General features: G+C 37.5%; 1 protein-coding gene across 2 annotated transcripts; it reads right to left on the minus strand.

Annotated features, from left to right (window-relative positions):
• Positions 1-286: 286 nt before the first annotated feature.
• On the minus strand, positions 287-5965 carry SIKE1 (suppressor of IKBKE 1). Of its 2 annotated transcripts, none has more exons than XM_036872890.1 (5): positions 5711-5965; positions 5372-5477; positions 4344-4486; positions 3025-3138; positions 287-1147 (listed from the first exon to the last, which is right to left on the minus strand). In XM_036872890.1, the coding sequence occupies exons 1-5, from the start codon at positions 5867-5869 to the stop codon at positions 1046-1048; spliced, it is 624 nt and encodes a 207-aa protein (XP_036728785.1). In that variant the 5' UTR covers positions 5870-5965; the 3' UTR covers positions 287-1045. The 2 variants fall into 2 exon arrangements, with proteins under 2 accessions (XP_036728785.1, XP_036728793.1); XM_036872898.1 differs by lacking the exon at positions 287-1147 and adding an exon at positions 1183-1504 and having other exon boundaries at positions 5711-5937.
• Positions 5966-27552: the final 21587 nt, after the last annotated feature.

Consider the following 27552-nt stretch of genomic DNA (forward strand, 5'->3'; position numbering starts at 1 on the left):
TCAACACAGCTTCTATGAATGTAATAAACTCTCATTAAGTGATAAAACTTTGCTTCCTTGTGAAAAATGGATCTAAAAAGAAAGCCAACTACTAGTACTAGTAATGAAAGACATCCAAGTAAGTGATGGTTCTTAATTACAAATGAAAGTTATATATAAACTGTAGAATGTAGTACCTAAGAACTATGATGTGAATAAACCTATTATATCTTCTTCACACTGGGTAAACTACCCAAGCTGAAGATTTCCTAGTAGGACAAAATTGAAAAATTGACTACTAACATCTAATAGAATAAATAAAATTATCTTTAGCATCTGAACTAAGAGCACATGTGTGCGTAAACACACACAGGACAAATTTTTCAGCATTCTTTGAACAATACGATGATTATACTACCACTAGAAAAAAAACAGTTGACTTATTTTCAAGTATGTTTCCCAGGGACTAGCAACAGGTTCTCTCAAATTAAGAGTAAAGACACCAGGCCATAAAGTGCCAACTCTTAGCACCAGAGAGACTTAAAACTTCAAAAAAGGTGAATGACATTACAAATTAGAGAATCTGCCAATCTACTTCTGTGGAATTGTATTATTTTTCTCAAATGGAAACAAATCCAGGTTTATGCCAAATAGATTGAAAAAGCTAATCTCTTTTTAAAATTTTTAAGAATTGCAATTTACAATCCTATATAAAATAAAATTGCTGGTTTATAATAAAATGCTCTAAGTTTCAGAGATATGAAAGAACAAAAATGAGCTGAAAACAGTTTATATAAATTGAGGTCCCAGAAATGAAAATTAAAAGTAGTCTCTTAGAGAAAGGAATGGTGAAACTCCGTGTATTTTAGTGAGTATTTTCACTAACATACCCAAAAACTGTTTCGTGGACAGCCACTTTTGACTGCGAATTCTAAACTGCCACTTGATACATTTAATCAACGTTAAATCAAGTCTGAGGCAAGACACTGAATGGACAATACTCGAATAGAGAGATAATAACTTCCTTCCTCGATAAACAATCTCCAGCCGTCATTCAGAAGTTGAATTATTTGATGGCTTGGGAAGCAGTGTCCATTGAGTTTTCCTTCCTGACCCGAAGAGACTCACTACTGATGGACAATAATTCTCGAAGTTCCTTATTTTCAAGCTGGAAAAAAAAAGTATATGTTCATTTCAGGTATTTTGACTGTCAAATTGTATCAGAACACGTTGTTTTGGGCCTGAAACAGAAAGCATATTATTTTAATTTTAAAAGTTTTAAGGAAACAAAAGAACTGAGAATTTCCTAAAATTCTACTTATTTATTCATTTAAAAAACATTTACTGAGTAATTTCCACATGCCACGTGTTAGGACTACACAGAAAAAAACAAGGTCCCTCTCCACTTGAGGAATTCACTGCTTGTCAAACTCTTTATGGTTCCCACAAGTTTTAGTATTGTTTCTTCTGTCTTTCAAATTCCTAATAATAATTTAACTCTGCTCAATCTTCTCTCCTAGATGTCCTACGGTTTTGGAGAAAGAAAGAAAAGGGGGAAAAGAATTACTGGGCACATAGCCAGGTATCACATGGGTGTCTTACATCTATAATCTCACACAATAGGTAGGGTAAGTTCCATTGCTTACATCCATGTTCTCTTTGAGATGAGGACGCTGGCTCACAAAAGTCCAAAAACTTGTCCAAACTTAGACAACTGAGATGTGGTATTGCTGGGGTCTCAATCCAATGCCCATGTTTTTTCCACTTAAAATATTAAGTAAAATTTGTCCCACATTTCCTTAGGCTGTTTCCATAAGTGAGATAAATTAGGGATGGCATAGACAAGATCATTCTATCATTTTAACTAACTCCTAGTTCCTAATTGGGACCTTGCCACCCTTTGATTTCCAGTTAGGGCAGTTTGCACTCTTCATCCTTATTCTCTCTGCAGGAAATTCTGGGAAGCCATAGCATTTTCAGGTTTCACTGAGAGTTAGAGCCCATGGTCATTAAACCTTGTACCATATAAAGTGCTTCCCTCAATACTCTGTATCTCTCTCCTAGCATTTATATACCATTTCATACCAAAATACTACTAGTCTTATTCCTTTTGTTAGACTCTGAGCAGGTACCCTGTCTTTTCCTCTCTAGTATTTCTCAAAGGGCCCATGACAGCATCTTGTAATACGGAACATTCAAATCATCTACTGCAGGGGTCCCCAACCCCTGGGCCTCTGATGGCTTCTGGTCCACGGCCTGTTAGGAACCGGGCTGCACAGCAGGAGGTGAGCGAGCGAAGCTTCATCTGCTGTTCCCTGCCGCTCCCCATCGCTCACATTACCGCCTGAACCATCCCCCCATCCCCACCCCCAGTCTGTGGAAAAATTGTCTTCTACAAAACTAGTCCCTGGTGCCAAAAAAGTTGGGGACTGCTGATCTATTGTAATGCTTTTCCTTAACAATTTTATGGGCACACTAACACCCCAGGCCTTTCTTTGTAAATTATTCCCATTTTAATCAAAATATTACATGAAAATAGCTTTTTAAAAAAATCAAGACTATCCAATAAAAATTAATTTTAAAAAATCAAGACTATAAGACTTATAAAATAGACTGCAGTCCCTTGACTTTGTTTCCCAAAGGCAACCACTTTTAATAGTTTTATCTATTTCTTTTGGTATTTACTTCCATAATTCTACATAATATGCCCAGTACTGCTATTTCCTGATCATCAAGTTTAGACATTACCTATTTGAGTTCTTTTTACAGCAGATGAGGCACCTTAGCTCACGTGTATTCTGTCCCTTCCACTCTCTCTACCCTCTCAATATGATATCTCAATTTCTAGCCAATACATAGTTGGCATTTTCATTGTTTGCTGCTGATTACATTTCCTTTCTTGAAAAGGGTATGGAGGATGTAGTTTAATTTTAAATCAGACCACAAAGGAAACAGTACCTAACAGTGATAATACAGTGATGGGATACCTTCCAGAGTCTGAAATCTCTGTAAAATATTGTGAACCTAAAATATCAACAATCTTACCTCTAATTGTGCTAGTTTTTCCTGAATCTTACAAAATTGATCATCATCCATTTGTACTGCTTTCCTCATCACTTCTCCCATTTCACAGATTCTGTCAATCTGACTCTCAATTTCCTGTGAGGATATTAAGAATAAAAAGGTGAAAAAGTCATCTTTTTATTGATATGAAGTTCATGAAAACATGTGCATTATGATGTTAAAAGTTCATTTAATCTGTGGTACAGAGGTTACAAAGGAGTTTCACTACAATCTAAGTCCTCAGAGGTAAAGCCATAATAAAGTTATCTTGTGATATTCACAGATAATTTGTTTTCAAAAGGTCAATTCTAGTCTAACCACCCATTGGATATTGGACATTATCTCTAAGTGGCTGTTTAACTTAAATTTTAATACTTTTATTGGCAGGAAGCTTACCATATTCCAAGGTATCTTATTCTATCATTGGACATATCTCTTAGCAAGTTTTTCATAAAAGCTAAACTCTGTCTCCTTCAAGGATCAAGTTTTCTCCTCTGGACCACAGATTATTATCTTGTCCAGATGAAAGCCATTCACATATTTAAAATATCCCTGTGCCCTATGACTTTAGTTAACTGAAGTCATTAAAATGCTTTCAATGGGATCTAAGATGAAACTTATCTTCCATAAATTCCACTGCAGTAATAGTGAGGTGTCAATCTATTAATCTAGGATTAAATGATATAGTACCTGTGAATGTACAATGACAACTCTGAAGCACTCTACAAACTTAAGAACAATTACTCGGTCTCCCAAATTAAATCATAAGCAACCAAAGTATAGAAACTATGCCATGTCTTTTTTTTTTTTTTTAAACCATACTTCTCTCTCCTAACAACATAGTATGATGCTATGTAGTTCAGTTTAATAAAAGTTTACTGACCCCCTGCTATGTGCCAAGTACTATGTTAGGGATAAAAGATGAATTCATGCTCCTTACAACCAAGGAGCTTACAGACCAGTGAAATGTACAATAATAACCACCCAAGTGGTTTACTGAGCACCTTCAACACTAAGTGGCATTCTGTCTGGCGGAAGAACTAACTAAGCATTCATTAACATCTTGAAAAGAGATCTTGGTGAACGGGGGAGGAACTTTAGTCTTACTCAAATAAAAGGCCCTGAGCAGCCCTTTACCCCCTTCTTTCTATTCATATCTTTACAAAGCTATAGTAAAACCTACAGCAAATGTGATAAACATGAAAGGAAAACAAGCTTACTTTTCTTCAAAAGCAAACACACAATCTAAAACAATTTCAAGATTTCAATTCATTTAGAATTTATTCATCAAAGTTTCTTACTGCAGAGTGAGACTGGTGAGCCTTCAGGACTGGTTCAGCATCCACTGCTTTTTTAGCAACCATTAATTGTAACATCTGTTTCCGGTATTTGCTCATGATGAGTTCCAAAGCATCCTGGTGTTCCTCCAAGGAAACCCATAGCTCTATCAGAAAAATAAAATAACTTGGCAGTGATGTCTGAGAGATACATCCTAAAGCCAAACTCAAACAGTTGGAATTTTATGACACTTTATGTAACATTATGAATCCAAAGTTGTTAATTAGTGTTTAAGTCCACAGAACTCAACAGTTATGGTCTATGTGAAAAATATCTTTCTAGGCAGTGGCAGCATAATCTGGTAGAAACAACACGGGATGTGGCCTCAGAAGACATGAGTTTAAGTTCAGTTCTGTGAGTTACTAGATTACGACTCTTAGGCAAATCATTTAACCTCTCTGAGCCTATTTCTTATCTGCCTTGTAATAATAAAAACCTTGCTTGTCTACCTCAAAATGAAGATATGAGAATACAATGGCATGATACACGTGAAAGCCCTCTGTAAACTGATACACAAATAATTATTCATACTACTATCATTAATAATGTATTCATCAAGCCCAAGAATATACACGCGAGGATACGATTTACCTCTTCCACCTTGCACAAGGAACATAAAAAAACTTTCAATCTTAGCTTGAATGTTTATTTCAATTAATATTTAAATATTAAGTTTTAAGTCCTTGAGGATATTCTCTTGTTATGCAAGCCTCCACCTTGGGACACCTAATAAGCCATGCAATAATTCAACTGTACTAAGCACCTCTTCGATAAGCTGCCTTTAAATAAAAAATCAGAAGACCTTGAAAAGGGTAATGTAACAAACTTTACTGATACTGGGCGAGCACAGTCTAACTTTCCTGTTAAAAGTACTGACTTGGAAATACATACAGCATGTGCGCTTTTGTGAACAGTTTGTCAGTTTTGCAAGAACTTATGAAATATTACTGGATATGAAAAAATCATAACTACACAAAAAGGCCTGACCAACCTCTGTTTTCCTGCTGCAAGTCTCTAATCTGTGTATTCTCTTGGGACAGCAGAATGTGAGGTTTGTATTTGGACATGTCCTTTATATCGGATGCATCCTCTTGATACTGGACAAACAGAGACAGACTAATCGCGCAGTAAACAGAACAGCCGCAGATGCAACTTAATAGGCAGGAGGCAGAGCTTCAGGGCAGCATCCTCAGCCCCGACCCCGCAGAAAGTTCTCACCACCGCCCTCTTGGACCAGGACAAAATTCCAGGCCGAATGCCCACTTTACCTCACCCTCCACCCCTCAAGTGCCCGGAACCCGAGGGCACGGACCCCTACCCTCTGCCTGACCTGGTCCGGAAGCGCTGTCCCCGCCTCCCGCATAGCGGCCACCCGCCGGTGCAGCGCCGCCGATTGATCCACTAGCGACTCGGCGGCCGCATCGTGCTCCCGCAGCCTCTCCAGTAGAGTCTTAGCGTCTGTCAGAATCTTCTCGATGGTGCAGCTCATAGCGGCCCCAGGACGACAGTCGCAGCACCGCTCACCTGTGCGATGGGTTCAGATCTCCCTGAGCCGGTCTCAGCTTTACAGACGTCACTTCCGGGTACGTTTAAAAGGCGCCTCGGCGGTAGCCGCGATATGCGCTTGCGCAGTGGCAGCCTAGGCGGCTGGTGACCCGCTTCAACCCGCGGCTTTCTTGCAGTCTCGCCCAGGGCAGAGCCCCGGAGGCTTGCCCTTGCCACGCCCTTGGTTTCCTGTTTCCACAGCCTGGTGGTCAAGTTGTGTTAAGGCTGGGCTAGTCCGAATTTCTCCTTTCCCTACTGGTTTTGATTGATGTGGATTGTTATTGTAACCGTTTTAAAAAAAAAATTTTTTTTTAATGTTGGTAAAATACGCATAAAATGTATCATCTTAACCATTCAATAGTGCTAAGTACTTCAGGTTGTTGTGCAGTCATCGCTACCATTCATCTCCAAAACTCTTTTCATCTTGCAAAACTGAAACTCTGCACCCATTAGACTTTCCCTATTCTGCCTTCCTCCCAGCCCTTGGCAACCACTATTCTACCTTCTGTCTCTGTGAATTTGACTACTTTAGGTACCCCATACAAGTGGAATCTTATAAATCATAATTGTCATTTTTGTGAATGGCTTATTTCACTTGGCATAATGTCCTCAAGTTTCATCCATGTACAGCAGAATTTCCTTCCTTCTTAAGGCTGAATAGTATTCATATACATATGTATATGTGTGTGTGTATATATATGTATATATATGTGTGTGTGTATATATATATATACATATATATATACATATATATACACACACAACGTTCTGTTCATCCATTCCTCTACTGATGGACCCTTGGGTTGCTTCCACCTTTTGGCTGATGTGAATAATGCTGTTATGAACACATGTATAAATATATGTTTGAATCCCTCCTTTCAATTTTTTCGAGTGTATACCCAGAAGTGGAATTGCTGGGGCATGTGGTAATTCTATTTTAAAAATTTTGAGGAATGACCATACTGTTTTCCACAGTGGCTGTGCCATTTTACGTTTTCACCAACAGTGCACAAGGGCTCCAATTTCTTCACATCATTGTAGACACTTGTTATTTTCTGGGGTTTTTTTTAATAGCCATCTTTTAAAATTTATTTATTTATTTGTTTTTATTTTTGGCTGTGTTGGGTCTTTGTTCTGTGCGCGGGCTTTCTCTAGTTGCAGAGAGTGGTGGGCGGGCTTCTCATTGTCGTGGCTTCTCTTGTTGCAGAGCACGGGCTCTAGAGCGCAGGCTCAGTAGTTGTGGCACACGGGCTTAGTTGCTCCGCGGCATGTGGGAATCTTCCTGGGCCAGGGATCGAACCCATGTCCCCTGCATTGGCAGGCAGATTCCCACCCACTGCACCACCAGGGAAGCCCTTAATAGCCATCTTAATGCGTGTGAGATGGAGTCATTATTTTCTGCTTACCTATTTTTTTCTGTTTTAACTCGATTATTAATTGAAAATAAATTTAACCAGAACAGCAATGACTTGTGCTGTTATATTGGTTTATGAGTTTACCTTGTCAAGCTTGTGTGTCAAACTTTGTTCTTTTTCATTAATTACTTTAATACTGTAAATACTTTTGGAGAGTCTTGTTTCAGGCAATGTTTAGTGTCTGGGAATACAGCAGAGAATGACACAAGGTCTTGGCCCTTAGGGAGTTTATATATATATTTTTAACATCTTTATTGGAGTATAATTGCTTTACAATGGTGTGTTAGTTTTTGCTGTATAACAAAGTGAATAGGGAGTTTACATTCTAATGGGAGAAAGAGTTCATACTCTTATAAGTTATTGAAGGTAATGACATGATTAGGAACATGGTGAAAGGGGCAAGAGTGTCACAGCAGTAGTGAGAGGTCAGAGAAGGGGGTGCGGGAGGAGAATTGGGCTTTTTACCTTTGTATTCCCAGCAGATTCTGGAAGAAAATCTGCCTACCACACCTCCTATAGATAATACTGCTGGCCCACCTATCCCACAATTGCAGAGTTTGCAAACAATGTTTTAATATATTCTTTTACTAAAACCACAATTCCAAGCAATTAGTGCTCTCCTCCACTTTCCCACACGATTTGAACCACAGTCCCACAGAACATTTACATTATGCAAAGGAGAGGTGCTAAGTATACACAACAGGCAGTGGCCCATAGGAGAGACAATCTAGTGGAATTCTCTTTTTTTTTTTTTTCTAATTCTCTTTTTGTTACACTCATACAATCTGTTCCTGCTGAAATCTGGAAGATGACATTTTAGGTCCATTAGAAAGCCACAAAAGTATGTAATCGACTCTATTGAATTCTACTTCTTATTATGCTATCCTGTGGAATTTTTTTCCTATTACCATTCTCTGCTGTGCCTCAGGAGGCCTAGATCCTGTCCTCCCCCCTTTTTCCTAACCTGGGAAGCCAAAGTTTACAGTAGAAGATATACTAGTTCTATGGTACCATAACCGTCTCTGACACCTGGTCTATGGAAAGAATTGCATCCAGATTTGCTATCAGTATTGACAACAATACTGATGTTAAGTGCTTACTCTGTGTCTGTCACTGTTCTAAGGACTTTATAGTAGTTAAGTTATTTAATCCTCACAATTACCATATAGGTTAGATTTCCTGCAAACAATGTCTTATGCATCAGAGAGCTTTAGTATTATCTATCTAGCTCAAACTTTTCTTTCCAGATATTGACCACTTTCCCTAAATCAGCTTTTTTTAAATTACTTCATCATTTATTTTTATTTTTTATTTATTTTTTAACATCTTTATTGGAGTATAATTGCTTTACAATGGTGTGTTAGTTTCTGCTTTATAACAAAGTGAATCAGTTATACATATACATATGCTCCCATATCTCTTCCCTCTTGCATCTCCCTCCCTCCCACCTTCCCTATCCCACCCCTCTAGGTGGTCACAAAGCACCGAGCTGATCTCCCTGTGCTATGCGGCTGCTTCCCACTAGCTATCTATTTTACATTTGGTAGTGTATATATGTCCATGCCACTCTCTCACCCTGTCACATCTTACCCCTCCCCCTCCCCATATCCTCAAGTCCATTCTCTAGTAGGTCTGTGTCTTTATTCCCGTCTTGCCACTAGGTTCTTCATGACCTTTTTTTTTTTTCCCCCTTAGAGTCCATATATATGTGTTAGCATACTATATTTGTTTTTCTCTTTCTGACTTACTTCACTCTGTATGACAGACTCTAACTCCATCCCCCTCACTACAAATAACTCAATTTCATTTCTTTTTATGCCAGAGTAATATTCCATTGTATATATGTGCCACATCTTCTTTATCCATTCATCCGATGATGGACACTTAGGTTGCTTCCATGTCCTGCTATTGTAAATAGAGCTGCTATGAACATTTTGGTACATGACTCTTTTTGAATTATGGTTTTCTCAGGGTATATGCTCAGTAGTGGGATTGCTGGGTGGTATGGTAGTTCTATTTTTAGTTTTTTAAGGACCCTCCATACTGTTCTCCATAGTGGCTGTATCAACTTACATTCCCACCAACAGTGCAGGAGTGTTCCCTTTTCTCCACACCCTCTCCAGCATTTATTGTTTCTAGATTTTTTGATGACGGCCATTCTGACCAGTGTGAGATGATATCTCATTGTAGTTTTGATTTGCATTTCTCTAATGATTAATGATGTTGAGCATTCTTTCATGTGTCTGTTGGCAATCTGCATATCTTCTTTGGAGTAATGTCTATTTAGGTCTTCTGCCCATTTTTGGATTGGGTTGTTTGTTTTTTTGTTATTGAGCTGCATGAGCTGCTTGTAAATCTTGGAGATTAATCCTTTGTCAGTTGCTTCATTTGCAAATATTTTCTGCCATTCTGAGGGTTGTCTTTTCATCGTGTTTATGGTTTCCTTTGCTGTGCAAAAGCTTTTATGTTTCATTAGGTCCCGTTTATTTATTTTTGTTTTTATTTCCATTTCTCTAGGAGGTGGGTCAAAAAGGATCTTGCTGTGATTTATGTCATAGAGTGTTCTGCCTATGTTTTCCTCTAAGAGTTTGATAGTGTCTGGCCTTACACTTAGGTCTTTAATCCATTTTGAGTTTATTTTTGTGTATGGTGTCAGGGAGTGTTCTAATTTCATTCTTTTACATGTAGCTGTCCAGTTTTCCCAGCACCACTTATTGAAGAGGCTGTCTTTCTCCACTGTATATGCTTGCCTCCTTTATCAAAGATAAGGTGACCATATGTGCGTGGGTTTATCTCTGGGCTTTCTATCCTGTTCCATTGATCTATGTTTCTGTTTTTGTGCCAGTACCAAACTGTCTTGATTACTGTAGCTTTGTAATATAGTCTGAAGTCAGGGAGCCTGATTCCTCCAGCTCCATTTTTCGTTCTCAAGATTGCTTTGGCTATTCGGGGTCTTTTGTGTTTCCATACAAATTGTGAAATTTTTTGTTCTAGTTCTGTGAAAAATGCCAGTGGTAGTTTGATAGGGATTGCATTGAATCTGTGGATTGCATTGAATCTGTGGATTGCTTTGGGTAGTAGAGTCATTTTCACAATGTTGATTCTTCCAATCCAAGGACATGATATATCTCTCCATCTATTTGTATCATCTTTAATTTCTTTCATCAGTGTCTTATAATTTTCTGCATACAGGTCTTTTGTCTCCTTAGGTAGGTTTATTCCTAGATATTTTATTCTTTTTGTTGCAATGGTAAACGGTGGTGTTTTCTTAATTTCACTTTCAGATTTTTCATCATTAGTGTACAAGAATGCAAGAGATTTCTGTGCATTAATTTTGTATCCTACTACTTTACCAAATTCATTGATTAGCTCTTGTAGTTTTTTGGTAGCATCTTTAGGATTCTCTATGTATAGTATCCTAAGTCAGCTTTTGATTACACAGGTCCATAATTCCTTATTCAAAACGTTGGGACATGATGTGTTCTGAGATTCAGAAAATGTAATACTTTAAAAAGGTAATAAGATCCATATACTGTATATTATATATACTCCTGGCAGGGTCTGAATGAATTATGTACATCTTTTGCACATATATTGCATTTTTAATAAAACTGACTGCCTACAGTTAATAGTATTCTTTATATTTCCAGTCTTAGGCTGCTCTGTGACAGAATATGATTACTATTTTTGTTTAGGAGTGTGCATGTTTTTAGTATAAATATTTCCTTATAAGAGCTTGGGAGGACAGTCCACAAGAGGAACATGAAGGTCTGAAATTCTTTTCACTATAACCTGGAGAAAAGTGTGTGAAAAGGAACTGGACTGGATCTGACATGGCAGTGTCAAAATAGGATAGTGAACCACACATGGGCCTAGTTAAGGCTGAGTGAGTCAGACTTTGGAAACTGCACTGTCAACTATTATGGATTGGCTTCCTGGAGCCAGGGTCCATGTCATACTTTGCATGGTGGGAAATAGGAGATCTTTCCTGAATTCAGTGCTTGTTTCCTCTATCAGTCATCCTTGAGGAGAAAATGTGGCCCCTACCTAGAGGCCGGCCTTTTCTCTGGCTGGGTCTGAGAAAGAGAGTGAAAGCCCATGGCTTGGAAGGGAAAAGATAATGCTAAAGTGACTCCTGATTTTGGGAGGAGAGCTGCCATTCTACAGCACTGTGACCAACTGGAGGATAAGGAGAGAGCTCACTGGTAGAGAACCCTCAGGGATAAAATATTGCCAGTAGATTCTAGGGCAATGATAATTAAAATTTTGTTTTAAATGATCATCTTTTCCCGTGTTGTAGTCCCTTTTATATTTGAGCCAGCAGTTAAATTTATAAATACTAAAGCCTCAGGTTAGCTGTACTTAGGGATTTTAGGTAGGTGCTTAAGTCTACACTTGGGGCAAAGCTTTAGGGGGATAATCCTGGTAGGATGTTGAAATGATTTTGAGATAGTATGAAGAGATCTTGTGAGAAACACAGGGCAGTAGACTGGAGTAAGAGATGGCAAGAAACAATAATATATTTGTGGAACATGTAAGCATTTCCCAAGGAATCTTAGAAATACTTAGGGAGTGGACAGAACTCCCTGAGATCACATAGGATGAGGGCTTACGCTATGTTAGCTGGACATTAAAGATAAAGGTGATCACCTCAATTCTGGAGAACTTGGGGAGAATTTTAAGGTTATACTTGTAAACCAAGGAACCTTGACTAAAGCTTACCAGGATATGTTAGGACCTTTTTAGAGGGCAGAAATCTGGGGCAATCCTGGCTTTGTCAGCCTTCACAGGGTAGGTCTGACCGTGGGGAGTGAGAAGCTTCACCTAATGCTACACCTTTAAGTCAGTCTGGCATACATGATAATGTTAGCTGGAGACAGTCTGGTGCTGTTTGTGTCTAAGTATTAAACCTCGTTTCCTCTCCAACCCTATTTCTATCTGACTCTGATTCTTGGCTTCACTTCTTGTTTACAGTTCTGCTCCTACTTATTGGACTGTCATCAGTATTTGGTCTTCCCTGTTGGACTCTTGGCCCTTCCTTAAGGATTTGGGTCAGAGCCACCTTAGTTTTTCAGGCCTCAGAAATCAAGCTTTGTTTTGGGGTGATGAGAGTACTCTAAAATTAGATTGTGGTGATGGTTGCACTACTCCATGAATATACTAAAAACCATTGAAATGTACACTTTAAATACATGAATTTTATGGGATATGAATAAATAAATATGTGAATAAAGCTGTTAACAATCAAGTTCTGGATCACTGGCTAGTCACAATAAAAACAATAGTAGCTTGTATTTTTAGAACATTCACTATGCACAGTGAAATGATCTTAAGGCTTTATTCATAATTCTCACAACAACCTTATGAAGTAGGTATTATCATTATCCCTACTTTAACAGAGAAGGAACGTGTAATTTTCTCTCGGTCATACTGCTTATATGTTCCAGAGCCAAGGTAAGAGTTGGGGGTCTGGCTTCAGAATCAGTACTGTTTACCACTACACTGTAGTGTGGTGTTAGGGCAGGGTGGGAGTTAAGTATGTTCGTTTTTCTCATTAAAGAAGGAGGCAAAATCAGGTGCTGAGAATGGTAGTAGGGGTGGTTATTAAATGGTGCAAGGGTTTGGAATAAAGTAATTACTGAAGTGAATCAGAGGGTATATCATTTATTTATTGCTGCATAAAAAACTACCCCAGAACTTAGTGGCTTAAAACAATAATCATTTATTTTGTTCATGAGTCTTCTGGGTAGTCCTTCTGGTCTGGGTCAGGCCTGGCTGATTCTAGTTTGTGATTGGTTGGTTGGCAGGAGGCTAGCTGGTCCTGGATATGTTCACTCACATGTCTGGTGGTAGGCCAGCTGTCAGCTGGAGTGATGGGGGTGACTGGTCATGTGTCTCTCATCCTTTAGTAGGCTAGCCATGGCTTGTTCATGTGGCTATGGGATAACAAGATCATTACAAGCCCAAATGTGCAAGTGTTTTTTCACCTCTGCTTATTCATGTATACTGCAGTGTCTCACCGGTCAAAGCAAATCATGTGGCCAGCCCACATTCAAGGGATGGAGAAACAGACTCCACTTCTTTCTGGGAGGGAAAGAATGTGTGTCATTTTTGCAATCCATCATAGGAGATTTGCGATCTCTCATAGAAGGAGAGGTACCAATGTTTAAAGATAAATGAGTGGTGTTAGGGGTCTGACTAAAATTAGAAATTATACTTTTGTGGTGGCACAGTCTCCATGATTTTACAATTTTCTGTAGCGTGGTTCAACTTCTTAGAGATAAACTGTAGTACTAGCAGTGGAAGAGAGTGAGGTCTTTGGGGATCTGTAATGAGGCCCAGCTGAAGAAGAAGGCAGTGGGCATGGGGGATGGTACTTGGTGGATGGACTGATATGCAACTGAGGGGGCAGTGGTGCTTGATAGAGGCAGAACCATGCAGTAGAGAGAACCTAGTAGAGATTACTGCTTTTAGTGGGATAGGAGGGGCAAAACAACATGGATTCCAGATAGTCTTTGACTGGTCCTGTCTGTTGTCATATGTAATACATTCTTTAGGACATCCATAAATATGAATGAATTTTGCTAGAAGACAGGTGTCTTGAAAGAGAAAGTGGAGCAAAGCTGGTGATACATTAGGTTTTTAAATTTCATACACAATATAAACCACAATTCCCAAGAAGATAGTGGCTTTAATTTTTGATATATTGGAAAGTTGGATTAAGTAGGCATGCTTGCTTTATTTTTCTTTTCTTTTTTTCTACTTGTGAATGGTATGTGTATGTGTGGGGAGTACTGGCAGGGTTATAACTTTAGCTTTGTTACTCCCAAATGGGGTAGTAGTGAGTATGTAGTTGACTTCCTCCACTGGACTGATGCCAAAGTTTCAGCTTTTCCACTTATAAGTTTGTATATGCTTTTAATAAAGGTTTGGGATTGTAATGTTGAATTTCTAAACAATGTGAACATTTTTCAGATATCATTAGACATCTTCTTTTCCCTTTAAAAAGTGCTATAGGAATTCTTTGGTGAATTTGATTTAATGGAACATCTTGTTAGAAAGTAAGTAGCAACAAAACCCAAATATATCCACCAAAAAGCACAAAAATATCTTTATAGTAATAGTCACAACAATAATAAACATTTATTGAGCACATTTTATGTTTTAAGCCTGTAATAAACATTTACAGATATTAGAACATTTACTCTTCACAACATCCCAGAGTTCTGAGGGTAGAATAGTGGAGAGAGAAAAAAAAAGCCTGAGAGAGGAAGAGAGGGAGAGAGAGAGAGAAATGAAAGAGTACTCTGGAGATGTGGAAATGACTGGGACTAGGGTGAGGCAAGAGAGAAGTCCAGACCACAGACTTCAAGGAGGTACTTATTCTTAGGCTTTTGCTTGAGCCTGAGAGTGAAGGCCTGCTTAAATTTTGTTCCTGGGCACCTCTCTTGCCTTACCCTAGTCCCGGGCCTGGATCTGCAAAGTGTCATCCTAAATTCTTCAGCCAAGTACTGATTAGCACAAGAATATTAGGAAACTGCCTGTGGCTGGGGAAAGAACCACCTAAAAGACTAGACAGAGGGAACCATGCTCAAAATTCCTGGATCAGAGATGAAGGGCAGTTTATTACTCTCTGCAATAACAGTAACCAGAGCATCAGGACTTTCATTTTGGTTCCCCTATCTTCACTTCCCACAAAGTGATGTAAAGGGGGCAGGAGGACAACTGCACATGTAGTGGGTTGACATAGGAGAACCTGGAGCTTAGGGAACATGAATCTTTTATAAAGGGTAGTAAGCATGCCTCCCTTTTGGTCTGGAGGGATACACTATCTTATCCTTAAAGATTGTTTTCTAGTCAAACACCTTTGAAAAGATAGTATGAATAAAGGGAAAATGTGCATCAGTTGCAAGATGTGCATAAATGTTAGAGACCCTTGGAGAATTGACTCTCAACAACTACCTCCTAGTATTATTCCAAACACATACTATACCTTTATAGGAGTTGTAAACTCAAAGCCCAAGAGGGGCCATACAGGAATAGTAAATGAGTTAACTGAGCTAAGTGCTAATAATAGGGAGTGGAAGGCTCTGTGGTGAAGAATTCAAGAGAGTATGCCTCCCCCCCCCAACCCTACCTAAATACATTCAGGTTAAAAAAATTTTTAAATATAGTGCTTGCCAAATAAAACTATGGTCACTGCTCACACTCACTTAAAGATGAGCACAACCCTTTCTTTATACATTTGTGTTAGTATATTCTCTACAAAAATTTTGAAAAAAATATCAACCTACTTACCGTTTTTAAGTTGTTTGTGATTTTTCACCATAAATATAAATATACTTTTTTATGACTTTTTTGAATTTTTAATTTTTTATAAAATGTTTAGAGGTTATACTCCATTTACAGTTATTACAAAATATTGGCTATATTCCCTGTGTTGAACAATACATCCCTGTAGCCTACCTTACACCCAGTAGTGTTTACCTCCCACTCCCTTACCCCTACCTACCTTGCCCCTCCCCCCTCTCCCCACTGGTAACCACTGGTTTGTTCTCTATATCTGAATACACTTATGTTTTGATAAAATTAGGTAAGAAATAGTAAACATTTATAGGATGAGAATTAACTAACAGGAATATTTAATTATATGATTTGACAAATTTGGTTTTAATACTTAATTGAATAAAACACATCATTTATCTGTAGGTTTCAGTCAGTGTATCTCAAAAAATTTGGGAGTCTCCCAAATATTCCATTATACATAAATATATAACATATATTAAATATGTATTCTATTTATATTGAAAAGAAAAATCCTCACTAATTTATACTGATTCATCTGTTCTGAATTCAGAATATCCTAATGCGGGCCAAAATATTCAATATCTAATGCTAAGTCTTACTAAGCAAGATAGGAAGCCCTATGGGTTAGTGTGCTTTGATTTATTGTTAAAGGAGATTTCTCCCAAACTAGCATTTTCATTTATGCTCTTGTTTGATGCTCTGGAAATATAACCCAGGGGAAAGTATCGTGCTAATATTTGGGTTGGATGAGGAATATGTACTTCTTTTGTAAAGTAGGATAATTATTATTATGAACATAAGCTAATTCTTACACAGATCAATTGTGAAAAAGGCTTCTTGAGATTCTTGAAATTGACTTCTCAAAAAATCCTTCAATGATGTAAGGATGTTTTCATGCATTTCCAGGGGTACTGGTATTCTAGTTTAGACACTGCTGGGGTATGAGTGAAATGGGTAAATGTGGACAAAGGGTAAACTTCCAGTTATAAAATAAATGAGTCTTGCAGATGTAATGACAGCATGGTAACTGTAGTTAATAGTACTGTATTGTATATTTGAAGGTTGCTAGGAGAGTAGATCTTGAGGGATCTAATCACAAGGGAAAAAAATTGTAATTATGTGTGGTAATGGGTGTTGACTGGACTTAGTTTGGTGATCATTTCACAATATATACATGTATCGAATCATTATGTTGTACACCTAAAACTGAAAATGTTGTATGTCAATATTTCTCAATAATAACAACAAAAAAGAACCATCAAAAAAATAAATAAATAAAAAGAGGTCTCTTGGTCTCCAACCCTCTCAAAGTTCCAGGATATATGGCATCTAATCTAATCACTGATCTGACACTTTCATTCTTGCATATTTGCCTGAGATCCTTCAAGGCCTAAATCAAATGCCTTTAATTCTTCAGATCTCAACTCAATCTTTCATCTGGGAAGCTTTCTGAAATCTCTCAGTTTTGGTTCGGTTCTTTTATTATATACTGTCATAAAATTATGTTCTTTCACACATTTTATTTATAGTGATGTTTCATCAGTATGATTATGAGATTATTTTGTTTCCCCACAAGACAGTAATTTCCACTAGAGTTGAGATAATGTTTGTTCTTGCTATCATTTATCCCTAGCACCTGCAGAGTGCCTGAAAAATAGTAGGTATTCAATAAATATTGTGGAACGAATGAATGATGCCATCAGGTCCTCCCGATCAAGTTCCATTAGCTTGAATTTGAAAGCTCCTCAGTTTGATTCTGATGGTTAGGCAGACTTGAGGACCATTGCATTACATATACTAGAAGGTCCTGTTTAACATCCTGGACTAGGTCAGCAGATAGAAATATGACACAAGAAAAGCATGCTACCATTTATTAAGTGCTGTGTCCACCAACATTCTTACATGCTAGCTATAGAATAAAATTATGGTCGGTTTGAATGGAGAATCATTTATTTTAAGGATATTGTGTTGCCTAAAGATCCACTAGGAAGACTGGAAAATTAGGTTCACCGTTGTGCAACCAGGAACAATGTTCAAAATCATGCTGAAGAACTTGTGTAGTGAGAACATTACAACTACCATCTTTATCACTAGATGCTTCAGTTTGCTCTGCAGAGAGTTTTCAAATATCTCTACTGTAGTTGCTCCAGGAACTTTTCTTTCTTTCTTTCTTTTTCTTTCTTTCTTTCTCTCTCTTTCTTTCTGGCTGTGCGGGGTCTTTGTTGCTGCTCGCACGCTTTCTCTAGTTGCGGTGAGCGGGGGCTACTCTTCGTGGCGGTGCGCGGGTTTCTCATTGAGGTGGCTTCTCTTGTTGCAGAGCACATGGGCTCTAGGCGCGTGGGCTTCAGTAGTTGTGGCACTCAGGCTCAGGAGTTGTGGCTCACGGGCTCTAGAGCACAAGCTCAGTAGTTGTGGCGCACGGGCTTAGTTGCTCCGCAGCATGTGGGATCTTCCCGGACCAGGGCTCGAACCCCTGTCTCCTGCATTGGCAGGTGGATTCTTAACCACTGTGCCACCAGGGAAGTCTCTCATGTAATGTTTAATAAACGACGTCCTGATACTATCAAATCTGTAATCTTGAAATTCTGAAGATTAAATGATAATTATAATGATAATTGTTTCTTGAACAATTCCCTCTCCGACACTTCAGTTTCACCAGTCATAGATAACTAAAATTATATTAATTAACACTAAAACAACAATTTATGCTGTCTCTTCCTTCTAATGCTTTTACTTTCTGTCACATTTATTCTTTCTAGGCTGAAAAGGATAGATTAGTTGTTCACTCTAATTTTTAGTGTTTAACTTCAGTTTGATAAAATACTTAAACGAGGGTAGCAAGTGAAAAATGAGGTTGCTAAAGGTTAATGTTTTAATGCTTTTAATAACTATTAGCACCACTTCTGCATCTTGTCAGAATGATACAAATTCATTCTGGCAGGACTCAGAAGAGCTGCTAACAAAGAATTACTTGATTTAGTTAAAAAAACAAGGAAGAGCAACTATCCTCCTCCATAGATAATTTTAAAAATACCCATTCTAACTCTGGCATTAATATAAAAGGAGGTGCCAAGTATTCATAAACACTGCATAAAAAAATGTGACTAATATTTTATCCTGACAATTAGAGCCTGAGCTGATCTGTCAATGCCCCATTAAATAAAACAGTCTGATAAGGCCCCCCCCCAAAAAAAGGCCTGCACAAATCATGTGCATTTCTGTAACATTATGCCAAACATGATATTGATTATGGAAAAGGGGAAGTAGAATGAAAAGAAGTCTTAGAAGATTTAATTCTATATTTTAAGGTGCATTTACACAAAATATCTGACAGTCTAAAACCAATGGTTAAATTTCAAGGTAAAGCGTGTCAGTATCGTAAAATGGTGACTATCAAATTCTCTCTGATATTATTCAGCTTTTTAATTCATATAAAGGAGATTCACCTGGCTATTTAAACCAGGTGACTTTTTTTTTTTTTCTCAAAATAAGAACCCTTAACAGGTGGTCCTATACCTTTGCCACTTTGGAGAAAAAATAATACTTTTCCCCTGCAGATTTTCACTAGTATTATGGGAAAATATTGAGCAGTATTATTTTACAAATTCTCTAGATAGGAAAGTTGTAACTAGAATACTTTAGAAAAATTTCCCACCCTTGAAATTGAGATTGTTATAAGATTTAATTTTTCATTGGTTATTTTATTAAAATGATATTTTAAAATGTATAATATTCTGCAAAAGCTGAGTGAAGAAATTTCATAAATTATTATTTAATGTTAATTAGAAGCCATATATTTTTGGAGCTGTTTCTTCATAAACCAGTGCTAATCAATAAGATTCTAAAAATATACTAAGTATAAATTATAAATAGATAGAAATGTCCCTGCCATTATCTACAGTTTCTGTATTCTGAAAGGTCTGTACTACATTAATATACTAGAAACAAAATAAAAATGCAGAAGAAAATATTTTAGAGAAAGTATCAACTTTGGGTTCAACAAGCATTTACTGATTATCTCTTATGTGCAAGTGACTGTATTAAGCACTGGGGAAATAAAAATAAACATGGTCTCTGCTTATAAGGTATACATGATTAATTCATTAGGATAAATATGAATAAAAACAATTATAGCCCAGGGAGATAAAGCACTAATAGATTCATAAACAAAGTGTCAACTGCTAGTGCTCAGTTTTCCTCCCACAAAATGAGCATAAATAAATCTTGAATTCAAAACAGGAGGTATAAGATAATGAAGTCCTTAATAGAGTATTTTGACTTTATTGAATGCCAGAGCCGTTACTTTATTACATCTTTACTTTCTCTCCCTGGATAGTTAGCTCGGCTGGTTAGCATAGCAGCCATTCATTCTTCATGCATTTATTCGTTTATTCAATCAAGAAATATTTATTGAGCATTTATTATGAACCAAACCCTGTGATGGGCACTGGGAACACAATAGTGAAGAAGATAGCCACAGACCAATAGTCTAACAGAATAGTGATGAAAAAAGATCATTGACTGAATCACCCTAAGAACATTTCCTGCTCTATAGCTACAGATTGACACCCTTAGTCAGAAAAGTGAATTAGAAAAGAAGCTCAAAGAACATGCTCAATTGATGATCAGCCAATAGCATCATTTATATATATAAAGCTTGCATCTCATCATTATCCCTTATATTTTGAAGTAGCATTCTAGTTTTTTGCCTTATTTTTCTAACATTCTCAACTACAAAATATGAAGACTTGAGGAGAAATGATTACAAGAGTGGAGCATATTTAACTATAAATCACTTAAAACTTTGTGGCATTCTCATTAAATTCCAGTAGAACAGTCTTGGAATTGAATATTTAAATCTAATTTTGTTTTTGGATACACAAACTGATAATTTTGCTTGTGCAATCTCATATCATAAACTAAGAAATATGTTTTAAACTGTCTCCCATGCTCTTTTTTACTCAATCAACTGAAAACTAAGTAGACTAGAAAATGATGTCTCTAAAGGTGTTTTGATTAAATAGGAATCTGATTTTTATAGCTTATAGACATAAATAAGCAGCTGGAAACTGCTTTTCATATCAGTGAAAAGTATTGTTAAAATAATTACTCTTGTATAAAAGAATTCAGATAACTTTGCCAAGAGAAATGCTGTAGGTCTTCAAGATTCTTTCATAATAAATGGAAAACAACAACAAAATAACTTGGAACACTCCTATAATTAGTTGCAGTAGCTTTTAAAGAGATGTTACTTTACCCAGATCCTATTCTTTGTTTAAATTTTGTTTGACAAGCATTTTTATAAATGATTAGAGGAGGTGGTTTCTGTTTCATTAATGAAGCTGATAATGGTTAAATACTAAAGTGGGGTAAACAGTTCAAAACCAGATCAAGAATGAAAAGCCAATTATGTAGAAATGATCCAGCTGTACTAAATATGATTTCCTTTTACTATTAAAAACCTCAAAAAAGGGCTTCCCTGGTGGCGCAGTTGTTGAGAATCTGCCTGCCAATGCAGGGGACACGGGTTCGAGCCCTGGTCTGGGAAGATCCCACATGCCACGGAGCAACTGGGCCCGTGAGCCACAATTACTGAGCCTGCGCGTCTGGAGCCTGTGCTCCGCAGCAAGAGAGGCCGCGATGGTGAGAGGCCCGCGCACCGCGATGAAGAGTGGTCCCCACTTGCCACAACTAGAGAAAGCCCTCGCACAGAAACGAAGACTCAACACAGTCATAAATAAATAAATAAAAGAACGTGAATTTCTAAAAAAAAAACCTCAAAAATGTTTTGAAGCACTTGAGGAAAAAAAACCAACCAAACCACCTACCTTGTAACTTTATTTCTTACTGTTTTGTTTAGAATTCAAAGCCACATCTAGTTTAGTTTTCAAATCCAGTGAAACAGCTCCAAAAACACAAAATGGAATTTACTTGATCTTACCATGAAATGAAAATCAGTGCAACTTTAAGAGACAACCTTTCTCTTTGCTTAATATGAACCTCAACTATAGAGCCAGGCCTTTCTTGTTATTAAACAAGGTGAGGTGTGGTTCATGTGAGGTGAGGTTCATGTAACATAAAATTAACCATTTTAAAGTGAACATTCCAGTTGTATTTAGTACATTCAGTGCTGTGCAGCTACCACCTCTATCTAGTTCCAAATCATTTTCCTCACCCCAAAAGGAAAGCCCATGGCCATTGAACTATTACTTCCCATTCACCCCACCCTCAGCTGCTGGCAACTACCAATGTGTGTTCTGTCTCTATGGATTTACCTATTCTGGATATTTCATACAAATGGAAACATACAATATGTGACCTTTTGTATTTACTTTCATTCACTTAATAATGTTTTTGAGGTTCATCTATGTTGTAGCATATATCAGTATTTCATTTCTTTTTATGGCTTAATATTTCATTGCACGTTTATTTTTAATTATTTATTAATTTGTTTGTTTGTTTGTTTATTTTGTGCACCAGGCAGCATGTGGAACTTCCCCAACCAGGGATGGAACCCGTGCCCCCTGCAGTGGAAGTGCAGAGTCTTAACTACTGGACCACCAGGGAAGTCCTCATTGCGTGTTTACACCACAATTTATTTATCCATTCAACTATTGGTGGACATTTACATTGTTTACATTTTTGGCTCCAATGAATAGTGATGATATGAACATGTATTTATTTGAGTATTTGTTTTCAATTCTTTTGGTTATGTACTTAGGAGTAGAATTACTTGGTCATGTAGTAATGCTATGTTTAACTTTTTGAGGAATCACCAAATGATTTTCCACAACACTGAATCATTTTACATTCCCATCAGCAATGTAGGAGGGTTCTGGTTTCTCCACCTGCTTGCCAACACTTATTTTCTGTTTTTTAAAAAAATCATTATAGCTACCCTAGGGGTTGTGATGAGGTACCTCATTATGGTTTTGATTTGCATTTCCATGGTGATTAATGAAGTTCAGTATCCTTTCATGTGTTTCTTGGGCATTTGTACATCTTCTTTGGGGAAATGTCTAATCAAGTCCTTTGCCCATTTTTTAACTGAATTTTTTCTTTTTGTTATTGATTTGTAAGAGTTCTTTATATACTCTGGATACTAGACCATTATCAGATATACGATTTGCAAATGTTTTCTACTATTCCATAGATTTTCTTTTCACCTTCTTGGTAATTTTCTTTGATGCACAAAAATCTTTAATTCTGGTGAAGTCCAATTTATCTATATTTCTTTTGTTATGCATATTTTTGGTGTCATGTCTAAGAAAGCATTTTTAAATCCAAGATCATGACAATTTACTCCTATGTTTTCTTGTAAGAGTTTTATGGTTTAGCTCTTGATATTTAGGTCATGGGCCCATTCTGAGTTAATTTTTTGATATGGTGTGAGGTAGGGGTCCAACTTCATACTTTTGCAGGTGGATATTGAGATGTCCCAGCACTATTTGTTGAAGAGACTATTCTGTCACCATTGAATGGTACTGGCACCCTGTCAAAAATCATAGATGTATGGCTTAAAGATTGGCTTTTAAATTCCTTCAAAACCAAGTGGACATTTCCATCTTACCACAGTGATTCTTAAAAATTTGATTCCAGACTAATGGGAGTGTGAGGATTTTCCAGGTGTTAGATATTCTGGACTCCAGGTTTAGTCCTTATAGTAGGATGTGGTAGTGAAGAATTCTATAGTGGAAAGAGCATTCACTCTAGGCTGCCTAGTGTTTGATCACATCTCTGCCTTTACTTGTCATTGACCTCAGGCAAATAATATAATCTGCTTTTATAGGACAATGTCTAGAAGTTCCTTAGTTGAATTAATCATTTTGGTGCTCATCATTGGTATGTTGCCAAAAAAAATGCACTTATGCTTCTGAGCATTGTTCTTTTACTGCTATGACAACTGGTGGGGAAGGGGGTCCACTGGATCTTTTCTCCATGATAAAGGGTCTTGTACAAGAAAGAAGTTTGGTGTTTACTTTTTGATTGTACATGCTGTTCCCGCCATATACCTTCTACTTAGTGGTGTGGACTCATACTAACTTATGAAAGCCAATTGTGTGCATCTCTTTCTAACTCTGCGTTCATGGTGACATCAAGTTGAGAGCTTAAAATTGGCCATGCTAGGAGTATATACACCAGGGAAATTACTGAATGCTACAAATCAAGTTTGTTTGTTTGTTTTTCAGTGAGCTGGCTCACTAACTCATTGCTGCTTCCACTCCTGCCTTGCCTTATTAATTTTTTTTTTAAATTAATTATTTATTTATTTATTTATGGCTGTGTTGGGTCTTCGTTTCTGTGCGAGGGCTTTCTCTAGTTGTGGCAAGCGGGGGCCACTCTTCATCGCGGTGCGCGGGCCTCTCACTGTCGCGGCCTCTCTTGTTGCGGAGCACAGGCTCCAGATGCGCAGGCTCAGTAGTTGTGGCTCACGGACCTAGTTGCTCCGCGGCATGTGGGATCCTCCCAGACCAGGGCTCGAACCCGTGTCCTCTGCATTGGCAGGCAGATTCTCAACCACTGCGCCACCAGGGAAGCCCTGCCTTATTAATTTTTAAGAACTCTTCAAGACTCAGGTTAAGTGAAATCTCACTCCAGAAGTCTTCACTTGCTTCCTCAGGTCAAGTGTACCTCCTCTCTTCTTTCATAGAAACTAGTGCATAATTTTCTTGCCTTTTCAAGGACTTTTGTGAGAATCAAATTCTACATCAGGATTCAATCCTAGAAGCAGAACCAGAGATTTTAAGGAATTTATTACAGGGAATAAGTTGATGCAATTGTGGAGACTGGCTAGGCGAGTCTAAAGTCCAGGTGATCAGGAAGGGAAGATCACAAGCAGGCTAGAACCTATGGGCATGAGTGTTTTGGAGTCTTCCTTTTCATTCTCTTTCCTCCCTGCATCATTAGTCTCGCCTCTCCTCACAATGATCATTCTCATCATCTTACAAACATAGCCTACTACATCATGTTAAAAACAACAACGACAATAAAATAAAACAAAAATTATCCCTGGACCTTATAACCCAATCTAGATACCATCCTACTTCTCTGCTCCTCTTCGCAGCTAAACTTCTGGCCAAATGAATAGAAAATGTTTCTATTCATTGCATTTTGCTACCTCGCCTCCCATTCGCTCTTCAGTCCCCTGTAATCTGGTTTCAGTGTCACCACACCATTAAAGCTGTTGTTGTCGAGGTCATCATGGCAGGCACTTTTGATTGCTTAAACCATGCATCCTCAACCCCTCTTTCTTTTGCCCATTTTCACTGTAGAGGCTAAAAGACTTAAATTCTCACCTTCCCGGAGTTTCCCTTGCAGTTCAGGATGGCTGTGTTACATAGTTCTGACTAATGAGATGCAAAATAATTCCGAGGGAGGGGAAAGTTTTTCTACTCTTGATAAAGGGGCATATGTTGCTGGCACCACACCTTTGCTTTCTTTCCCCCCGTCCTGTACATGAGTCCAGAACAATGAGAACAACCCACTTTCCAGCCATGAGAGACAGTCCAAGGGAATCACAAAGCAGCAAGCTCTGAGAATTGGCTCCCTAATGCCTTTAGCTGCTTACATCCAGGCTTTTTGTTGTGTGGGAAAAATAGCAGATTCCTATTTGGGGTTTAAATGGATTTTTTGTTTCTTGACTCTGAAATCAGTTCTAATTAATTCAATCATCAATTACTTTCATGCTGCTAAATTCAGTGGAAAATTTTTTTTATTTATCTTATTTAGCTTCTCTCAGTAGCATTCTATACTATAGAATACCTTCTCCATGAAACACATATCTCCCTTTATTTCTTTGATGCCTCTTTCTTGGTTTCTCTCTTACCTTTTTAGCTACTCAATCTATTTTGTGAGTTCACTTTTCCCAAAGCAATACTTAAATATTGGAGTTCCTCAAGGCTGTGTCCAAATACTTTTTTTCTTCCTAGGTGATCTTATATAGTTCAACAGCTTTAAATGCTATCAATATCTTGACAACTTCCAGATTACTACCTCCAGCACTGACTTCTCTAAATTCCAGCCTCATGTATCTAATTCTTTGCTTGACATTCTAGATACTTCACAAACATTTTAATCTCACCATGTCCAAAGTTGAACTATCGCTTTCCCTTAAAAATCCATGTCTCTTCCGCTCTTACACATCCTAGCAAACTGTAATATAATTTGTCAACCAGAAACATGGGAGTAATCCATTATTCCTTATTCTCCATCATCCCTAATGTGGCAGGTACTCTGGGTTGGCTCACTTAGCGCCCATTACAATAAACTTCTCCCTGCTTTTCTCTACTTCAGAGACTGGAAAATAAAATATTCATTTCCTAGCCTCCCTTGCAGCTGAGTGGCCAGTGACATAGTTTTAATCAAGGAGATATAGATGGATGTTTCTGGAAGTGCTTAACTTTCTGAATAAAGTCTCACTAAAGGAAAAGTTTTGCAATTCTATCTTTCTTACTGGAACTCATCTGTGGTACCTAGAAGTACAACATCCATTTGTGACCATATGGTTCAAAGTCATATGTTAATGATGAAGGAGCAAAGAATAGAAGGATCTTGAGACATTGATGACATCAGTAGAACTGCTAACACTCAGACTTACTTTTGTATGGGGGAAGAAAACCTCTACTTAAGTCATTGTAGTAGGGTTTTCTGCTATTTGTAGCCAAATGCAATTTCTGACTAACCGTCCAATCCATTAGCAAGTCCTACAGATTATACAGCAAAATATATCTTGAATCTGCCCTCTTATCTCCTAGTCCATATCACTACCATCATCTTAGTCTAGGCTACCATCATCTCTCACCTGTACTGTGATAGTCACCTTACTGGTTACCTCATTTATTTTCTTGCTCTCCTCCCATGTACCATCAAAATTATATGAAAATAAAATTCACTCATACAGTAGTTTAGTTAGGAATAGAGAATTACCTCCACTTGATAAAGAGCATCTATAAAAATCTTAGCTAACTTCACACTTAATGATGAAAAACTGAATGCTTTCTCCCTAAGATTGGAACAAAGGTAAGGATGTCTGCTTTCACCACTCTTATTGAACATAGTACTGGAAGTTCTAGACATTTTAATAAGTGAAGAAAAAGAAATAAAAGGCATACAGATGGGAAAGGAAGAAATAAAACTATTTCTACTTGCAGATGACATGATTGTCTACACAGAAAATTCCAAGGAATAGAAAAATCACTTTAGAGCTAATAAGTAAGTTCAGCAAGGTTGCAAGATACAAGATCAACAGAAAAATGCAATTATATGTCTATAAACCAGCAATGAAGTAACTAAAATGAAAAACAATACCATTTAAAATCACTCCAAAGAAAATGAAGTACTTAGGTATTTACTTAGCAAAACATGTACAGAATTTGTATGCTGAAATTTATGATGAAAGAAATCAAAGACCACCTAAATAAATGAAGAGATATACCATGCTCATGGGTTGGAAGGCTTAACATAGTAAAGATGTCAATTCTCTTCAAACTGATCAATAAGTTTAATACAATTCTTATAAAAATCCCAACAATTTTTTTTGGTAGAAATAGACAAGCTTATTTTGAAATTTATATGAAAAAGCACAGGTCCTAGAATAACTAAGACAATCTTGACAAAGAAGGATAAAGTGGGAAGATCCCTCCACTAAACGTTAAGTCTTTCTAGTTAGCTACAGCCGTCAAAACGGTGTGGTATGGTAGTTGTGGAGAGATAGACACATAAATCAATTGACAGAATAGAGAACCCCAAAATATACCCACACAGGTATGCCCAGCTGAATTTTGACAAGGTGCAAAAGCAATTCAACAGAGAAAGGATCACTTTTTCAACAAACAGTGCTGGAGCAATTGAACATCCATAAACAAAAACAAAACAAAACAAAACCTTAACTTAAACTTCACATCTT

Source organism: Balaenoptera musculus, chromosome 1 (assembly GCF_009873245.2).
Source record: "Balaenoptera musculus isolate JJ_BM4_2016_0621 chromosome 1, mBalMus1.pri.v3, whole genome shotgun sequence".
Classification (NCBI taxonomy): domain Eukaryota; kingdom Metazoa; phylum Chordata; class Mammalia; order Artiodactyla; family Balaenopteridae; genus Balaenoptera; species Balaenoptera musculus.